General features: G+C 30.4%; 1 protein-coding gene across 2 annotated transcripts; it reads left to right on the top strand.

The window, feature by feature from the left end:
• Window positions 1–5,157: 5,157 nt before the first annotated feature.
• LOC140978839 (calcineurin B-like protein 7) lies at window positions 5,158–8,435 on the top strand. 2 transcript variants are annotated; one of them, XM_073444071.1, is made up of 9 exons: window positions 5,158–5,202; window positions 6,111–6,232; window positions 6,347–6,429; window positions 6,999–7,058; window positions 7,159–7,267; window positions 7,431–7,483; window positions 7,570–7,650; window positions 7,722–7,834; window positions 8,139–8,435. In XM_073444071.1, exons 2-9 carry the CDS (start codon window positions 6,142–6,144, stop codon window positions 8,206–8,208), a joined length of 660 nt encoding a protein of 219 aa, XP_073300172.1. In that variant the 5' UTR covers window positions 5,158–5,202; window positions 6,111–6,141; the 3' UTR covers window positions 8,209–8,435. The 2 variants fall into 2 exon arrangements, with proteins under 2 accessions (XP_073300172.1, XP_073300171.1); XM_073444070.1 differs by lacking the exon at window positions 5,158–5,202 and adding an exon at window positions 5,211–5,513.
• Window positions 8,436–8,922: the final 487 nt, after the last annotated feature.

Below are 8,922 nucleotides of genomic sequence, written 5' to 3'. Positions count from 1 at the left end.
GACATTAAGGATAAATTTATTTTTTTAATTGGATCATATAAAAATTAAACTATTCATAATAGTTCGCGTACCAATTTATCAATAAATGTATAATTTTTGTGCACTGAATTAATAATTTTACACATTTAAAATTATTTATTATAGTTTTTGTTAGATTGTTAATAGGAAACAAAATTACATGGTTTGGATCGGTTTTCAATTAATCATGATTTAAATTAGTTTTAAAATCAACCAAACCGAAAAAATTGTTTTTTTTTTTTTCATATTTTGGATAAAAATAAATAAATCGAACCAAACCAATTACATTAATATAAAATATTATGTAACAAATTTTGTTAATTTAATGTGATTTTTCTTGGATACATAAATATTATATTATATTTTTATTCTGTTTTTTCTATTATTAGTAAATTTTGTAAATACTTCAATTATATCGATAATCTATTTATTATATATTTTAATTCAAATAAACATAATCTCAATCATTTAAGCTTTTTATAAGTTTCAAAGTTATGTAACTTGCAAAATTATTACATTTTATGGTATTTTATTTATAATGATTATAGTCCACAATTAAATATACATTCACTCAACTTATATCAACCGTCAGTTATTATTGTTTCAAAATTATAATATGTATACACTAATTTATTATGAACCTCAAAACTTAAATTAATAATCATGGTTTGGTTTGACTGTAAAAAATTCATGGTTTTGTTTGATATGGTTTGAAATTTTGCGAAACCGATGAACTTTAGTTCGAAATTTTATTTAAAATGTTGGGATATTAGTATAGGGTTGATACTATTTTTATAAGATAATAGTATTGGAATAAACTATTTATAATATTTTGTTATTTATTTTATAACGTTAGTTTGCTAATTTTTATTTTTAATAATTGTTTTTATTTTTTTTAAGAATTTGGTAAATATCCATTACTTCATCGAAGTAATTCAAAAATTGCAAAAATACATTTGTACATGATTATAAAATATTTGAGTAAGATGTGAATATCCAATCATGGGACAGGTATACCCGACGAGGATGAATATAAGAAATGAAGATATTGACTGATGATATAAAATCATTTCCGTATTCGACCAATTGTCGTCGCTAACGCTCGATCTTATAATTGGTACATAATCAATATTACGAGTTCGATTTTTTTTATTGTAAGAGAGATTGTTGAGGTATAATAATTGTTTCGGTTAAGTAGAAAAATCTAAATATGACATTTGAAACTATACTTTCGGTAATTTAAATGTGATGTTTGAAACTATAACTTTGGGTAAATAAATAAAATCGAACCAAATACCCCTTAATAACAATACAAAATAAATAAGATCAATTCTTTAAAATAAATAAGGTCAATTGTCTGTCATAATTCTGATAATTTGTCTAGTCTTACCGAAAAGTAGCGACTTCGTTATATACTTCAAGGAAAATTTTCTTCTTAAATCTGACATATTTATACTAATTAACTTAGATATTATATTATGTTTTTATTTAATATCAAATATTTTTTTAATTTTATTCATGATTAAATATTGAAAAAAACTTTATTATTGTAAATTTATTGACAATAAATTATGTCAGATTTATCCAAATTTTATTCAAGTTTAAATCCAATATTTATTAAAGCTTAAATATTCATAATATAACTTCTTAATAAAAAAATTATTATAAAATACCAATTTTTCAAAAAAATATATATAAAAATAATCTTATGAGCTTAATATAATCTCTACATTTTCAAAAATTACTAAAAACCCAAATAAAATTAAATTTAAATATGTAAATGGATGACATGCATGTCCATAGATTATGATATAATATAAAGCAATAGCAGTATAAATAATAATAAAGTAATCAAAATATTGCTGATACTGATAATTTATTTGATATGAAAATCACACACACAAAAAAAATTGAATTCAAAACATAATTATTAAACAATTTTTTTCTCCAACTAAAAAAAATGTAATCAGACTATAATAACAATGACAAATGTCAACCACAGGAACATTGAATAACGCCAACGATAACCCTGTACAAGCTGACCAAATCGATGGGCAGTAGTAGCTTTAACTACAGCGTTATTTATATACATTTATTTGGCTTCAAGTTAAAGGATGTCAAAATCAAACACAATTCATCCAACCGACACGATTCAAATCGAAAAAAATCAGATTTGGGTTTGGGGTTTTGCGAGTTTGAGTCAGATCTAGTTGGACCTGATAGCTGACCCGGAAAAAATGATCGGGTTGGGTTGGGTTCGGGTTGACCCGAGTTGACCCGGAAATTTTAATTTTTTTTAAAAAAATATAATTAATAAATATTGTCTATATTTTTATATATTGTATGTTTAAAAAAATAATTATTATATATTTATATCATAAATTTTCATAATTTAATATTTATTTTGAACATTTTTTATTTTCTAAATAATTGTTTATTTGATTTAGTAAATACATTTTATTTTTTTACAATTATACTTTCACATTTAAATCATATATATGAGGGATATATTGTTATTATTCGTTTAAATTAAAATATTATTTTTTTTGCTTGAATTTTATTTAATTTTCTTTAAAAAAAAATTTTAAAAAATCGAAATCGGGTTGTCGGGTTGATTCGGGTTCGGGTTCGGGTTCGAGTTCGAGTTGAGTGTTTTCGGGTTGACTCGAGTTCGGGTTGAACAATTTTTTAATAGTACTATTGTTCAACCCGATCCGACCCGACCCAATGGTTTTTTTTATTTCCTGCTGCCCTCCGGGGGCCGCTTTCTATTAAATGTGAGAATGAGGATGATGAGAAATTTCAATTGACACCCTTACTTCAAGTTCAACTACTAAATTTTGAAATGAAATTTTTTTAAACACGATATACTTCATGTTAGAAAAGTTCATGTTCGCAATATTGATTTTGATGTTAACAAAAATTGTTATTGTATTTTTAATATATTTACTAAGTTGCAAACACAAGAAAGAAATTGAGCCAAAACTGAATTTCTGACGAGTTTCTGTCTTTTGATGATATAACTCATCTGGATAATTCAAATGACAATCCGTCAACTTGACTGATCAGAAAACTCAATTTGAAACATGTCATATTTCCCATCCGTTGGACGAACCGGATGTTATCTAGGTCAAATTGATCGCTAAATGACCAATCAGTTGGATATGAGCAGTTACGGTATTTTGGCCATCTCTTTCAGCTCGTTTATTGGAATGCGATTCAGTATGCGTTGAAAAGATAATACGATAATCTACAAATCATCTTCAGGAGTCAAAATATGAATCGAAACTTAATATGATAATAAATGACGATGAACTACTGGTTCTGCACAAACTGAAATCAGCAAGGCTGATTTCAGCACACTAGTTGGGCTGTTGACCGGTTGAGCTGCTGACTGGTTAAACTGCTGACCGTTTCATCAGTTGACTAGTTGACCAAAGTTGACCAGTTTAGGCTCGAAAAAATGTCCAGCAAAGCGAATTTTACCGTTGCCATTTCAGAAACAGTACATAAACTTTCCAAACGGTAATATTCTTATATATAACGGATATCATTGTTGGGGCATATAAATATAACATCTTGAAGATTAAACAAGAGCTTTTGAAGTGGATTAAAAGCATGGGCAATTAGCACGAAAAAATCTGCTAGTTGGGAGCACAAGCTCTTGCGTGAGGATATATTTGATATATACACTGTAAAGGATAAATCACTCACACACAATCACTCACACATATACAAGAGAGTTGAACTTCAAAGTTTAGTTGAATGAGTCTTCACACAAAGACTAAAGATTGCGTTTGTAGTTCTGGTATAAGAGACGTTAAACATTACGCGGATTGTGAGATTGCGGCCTACAATCGAGAATGTGCTATGAGTTTCAATTAGGCAAGAGATAATTCTTAAGTTGAAATGGGTTTGTACAAGGTGTTGTATAAATCAAAGTTTTCTAGTAGATCATTCCCAAGAGGAAGAAGGGGTGACGTAGGAATTGTTAATCTCCGAACATCCGTAACAAATTCGTATCAATTTATTTATTTTATTCACTTATCATTTCTATTTTTTTTAAAGATGCATTGTTGAAGCATTTTATGTGCTTTTCAAATACCAAAACATTGCATACCAAGTGTTTGACAAAATGCTTCAATCAAAATATTTTTACTCATTCAACTTGCATATTAATTTTAAATGCTTTACAAAATATTTAATCGGTTTCTACGAATGATTATTTTGAGTATCTACCGCTTGGTGTGAAAACCAAACTCGATTTAATTCATCGGTATTCCATATTTCAAAAATCGAGCTATTGTAGCTCAACAATAATCCCCTTAATCGATCATGTCACTTCAAATATTAGAACTTCTCTTCATTTTCATGAATACTTGAGTTCAAAGGTGGCTTCTTGGTGACTTACGTGGACACACTTTAGAAATATGTGATCAAAGTTTATCGAGAAAATAATTACTAGCCAAGCAAAAACATATACTTGTATAAATTGTATTGATTAAAATATTATTAAAAATCAATAATCAATAAAAAAAAATTTAAAAAAGAAAACCAAGTATTTTACTATAAGGGTCAGAACAGAACGGAGAACCCGTCTCTTTCAATTTTTAAATTTTATTGACCCAATTTTTTTTAAATTTTTTACCCCACCAACTTCCATTTTCTGGCTCAGTCCCTAGGTAAGAATCATAGTTTTTTTTTTTTTTTTTTTTTTTTTTTTTTAGTTCAGAGATGAGATTGTTAGAATTGAATTTTGAACTTAAATATTTGTCTCAAACTTAAAACTTTTATGTCAAATGAATTACAAGTCATCGACGAGAATACATAGTTTTTTATTCATCATTTCTATGCCATTAACTTTTAACATAAATAGAACTAATAATATTAAATGCTATTAACATAGTTGTAAGCAGCTAATTTGACAGTTTTAAGCAGGCACCAGCATAACATAAGCAATACATTGTTTTAAGCAGCAAATTCGACAGTTTCAAACTTCGACATTAGAATATTGAATAGAATAAATGAACAATGTCGGGAGGATGCTAAAAGTCAGATTAATAATTGAATAAACAATTACTAAATTAAATATTTAAATCAGATAAAGAACATAAATAATCTTTTATAAAGAACGAACGTGTCATTCTGGCTAGCACCTTCGCCAGAACAAGTACAAGCGAACTGGTAAGTCCACTTAATTCATCTTTCTCGTATCTCCTTTCGTTGAGTGAAAAATACACAAAAACATGCATTACTTGAGCTTACGAGATTTTTATTGAATCCAAGATCATATCGCGAAGGCGTGGTTGATATGTGGACAATCGTTCTAATTTTTTTATGGACACATTTATTTTTTCTTTTATCAATATTGGAATGTTTTTAGCTGCATGGTTAATGTTTTAATACACGTATATTTACGTGGGTGATATTTGTTCTATGTATGTGTGTATTAATTATTAAGCATATTTTTAACGAACAAGCACAATTTACATCAGGTATAGATTTCATCCAAAATTTTCTATGAAAAATTTTCGGCCTTCTCAAGTTTCTTGTTGTTTTTGGGTCCTGCACATGAAGTTGCAAGAATAGATTCTGTACCGAACAATTTTTCTTTCGTTTGTTGATGGAGTCAAAGCTTTAATTCCCATATTTCTAGCCCATGTTTGATCCTCGAGAATTCTAGGATATTCAAGTTTTTAATCATTAATCTTCAAGCTCTGGGACAGTAAAATTCAAGGATTTGAAAAAACTAAAAGATTTACATTTTTAGTGCATTGGTAACTGTATATCGTGACCAGAAGGCTGGAAAATGACCGTAAACAACAGATTAGGACGATAAATTTCAAGAGATTAGTGGCATGGATTGGCTGCAGATCTGATATTATTGGGAAAAAGATTTTAAAGTATATGCTCGGTGTTGCGTTGCATCATCACCATCGCATATACCTGTCAACTCTTATATATTATGTGGGTTTTTTAGATTTTTAACCTCACCTCTTCTTTGTCAGTTCTTAAATGAATTCAGTGTTCACCCCTTTACCATGATCAATCAATCACCATATGCTAGTTGTTAACGGTTGTAAGTGCTGCAGTTTGCATTTGTAAATCTTGGACTAGATTATCATGCGTTCCCTTGCCAGATGCTTTTGCTCCTCAAAAGCTAAACATCCACCAAAATTTGAGGAACATGCCATACTTGCTTCTGAGACTACATGTGAGTTGAAACTGAACTAAAATCTTGCAGTTGAATCTTCAACTATTTTTTCTGTAGACTTACGGGGTTCGTAATTGAGTGTCTGAAACACTTTTGTTTTGATTTAATTTGCAGTTAATGTGAATGAAGTTGAGGCTCTGTACATCCTGTTTGAGCAATTAAGTAGTTCTGCAATTGATGATGGTTTCATTCACAAGGTACTTTCAGTTTAAGGGAAAATCAAATGATATCAACAACCGAATCTCAAATACCATTGACGCCTTATTAATAAGCCTGGGGTGAGTGAATTGAGCCAGTTGTGAGTAGTCAAATAACTGCTGGGTTAGAGTTTGAGAAACTCGAACCATTTTCGAGCCGGAACATGACCACGTGTAGTTCAATCTTGACTTTATTGCATGAAGGACCAGTTTTAACAGCTGGCCTGTATAACATCAGTCAACTTGGTTATCCACTTATCCGTGAAGAACTTACTGGAAAAGCTCTCGAAGCTCGAGTAAATTGATATACATGCGAGTAGAGTTGGAGTCTTTACTACCCAATTACCCGAGTGGTCAAACCTGCACTTATTAAGTTGGCTTCCACACACCAAATTGTGCGTTTGATACCATGTCAAAAGTTGTGGCCAATTGTAATGTAGAGTAATTCTGCTATCACTATTATAAGTGAGCTCACAGGACAGCAGAGAACACATTTTGTTCAATCACTGCTCACTCCATACTTATTTTAGATTTAGAATATTGAGATGGTTGGTGTGTTTTGGTTTCAGGAAGACTTCTTGCTTGCACGTTTCAACTGCAGCAGCAAGCAGAATCTCCTTTCAGAAAGGGTACGTACATTTCCCAGTTATCAGCCACTGCGTTCAAGAGTTCGTGCAGTTATCAACAAATTTCAAACTAGGATAAAATTTTATTCAATCGCCTTTGCAGCTATTTGATTTGTTTGATGTAAAGCGAAATGGGGTGATTGAATTCGGAGAATTCGTTCGGGCATTGCACATCTTCCACCCTGATGCTCCGGAAACTGATAAAATTGCCTGTAAGCCAATAATATAGCTATTTTTATGATATTTTGTTCTGTAGGTAGAAAGTATTTGTGATTTTAGTACGTTATTTATGCTACTTTCATTTATAATTATGTAAATATTGTTTGGCCAAGACATCGATACAATCCTCTTGATGAAAGATAATTGTCTTTACAGTTGCATTCAGGCTGTATGACCTTAGACATACTGGTTACATTGAAAGGGAAGGGGTGAGTAAATACGTACCTTCTCAATATTCATTCATCTAATGCGTGTTCCAATGACTTTTTAAATCGGTTTTTTGCGTGTTCTTCAGTTGAAAGAAATGGTTCTGGCTACTCTGAGGGAGCTAGACCTGTGTCTTTCGAATGATGATGTGGAAGCAATGGTGGACAAGGTATTAAATCGCCTATCGATTTTACTCGAAAACATGCAATCTATTAAACTTGTAATGGTTTATCGGGGCAGGCTCTGCAGGAGGCAGATTTAAAAGGTGATGGGAAGATAGATGAAGAAGAATGGAAGGACTTGGTTGCTAAGAATCCTTCTCTTCTAAAGAACATGACTCTTCCATACCTGAGGTTTGTCAATAATGAAGAGTTTTGATAAGTATTTTAGAATGAATGTTAACAGTTTTTGTGTTCTACGTGTCAAATGTTTTAAAAAATAATTGAAATCAAATATTTAATGATGTACATGAGATTCTTTTGCTTTTACATAGTATGTTGGATACATACCACACCAAGTGAGTGTGTAGCACTTTGGTTACATCGAACAAACATTCCAAGTTTTGTCGGAAGTTTTCAATCAGTCACAGGTTAACGAATGCATGCAATGTATATATAAATTGGATGATGATATGTAATGGGTTGGATCATATTCCAGGGAAATTACACTAGCATTTCCACACTTTGTGATGGAAAGTGAAGTTCCTGATTCAGAACTTGTCTGCTGAAATTGGAAGATCAGGAGGAAACACACATGTTTGGTCAATGGTGTGTTAACTGTTGCAGAAGCATCTAAAAACTAGTGTAAAAATGTATTGTGGTCGTATTTTGACCTTTTTTTTAAAATGTCTCTTGGGGTATTTTATTTGACATTTTTAACAAGTGTAACCACATATTTACGGCCCTCACAGGCCACAGCATATTTTGGGGAAAAATACACTGAAATCTGTATATTGATTATTAGTTTAAGTGAGAGGTGTAGTTTAAATGATGGGAAGGTTAAGGAAAATCGGATGATAACTAAAATGGATTGATCCAAAGTTTCTCTTTGACCCAAGTTTACAGCCGCATTTTAGCCTTAGGATAGAAAACAAACTTGGAAAAAAATATGTGGTTTAGTTTATTTATTAAAAGAGTAAAAAGGTTTATCATATGCCCAAAAAAACCCGTGATAATTCAGAAACTAAATAAAATATTACCTTCAATCTCTTCGCTCATAATTTGGTGGAAAAAATATTTTTATTTTTTCTCGCTAGGAATGAACGGCTCCAAACTCATGTACGAATGAGCAATATTTTATAATAAAATGTGTCACGGGAATAAGACTTTTTTAAAAACAAAAACAAAATAACAAAAAATTGATTTATAATATGTCAAAAGATATATTCTCAATATTTTATATATCCTAGTGAACTGACGCACGCGTTACGTATTTGTACATT

Source organism: Primulina huaijiensis, chromosome 6 (genome assembly GCF_012295235.1).
Source record: "Primulina huaijiensis isolate GDHJ02 chromosome 6, ASM1229523v2, whole genome shotgun sequence".
In the NCBI taxonomy this organism is placed as follows: Eukaryota; Viridiplantae; Streptophyta; class Magnoliopsida; order Lamiales; family Gesneriaceae; genus Primulina; species Primulina huaijiensis.
This window is presented reverse-complemented; position numbering and strand designations above follow the sequence as displayed.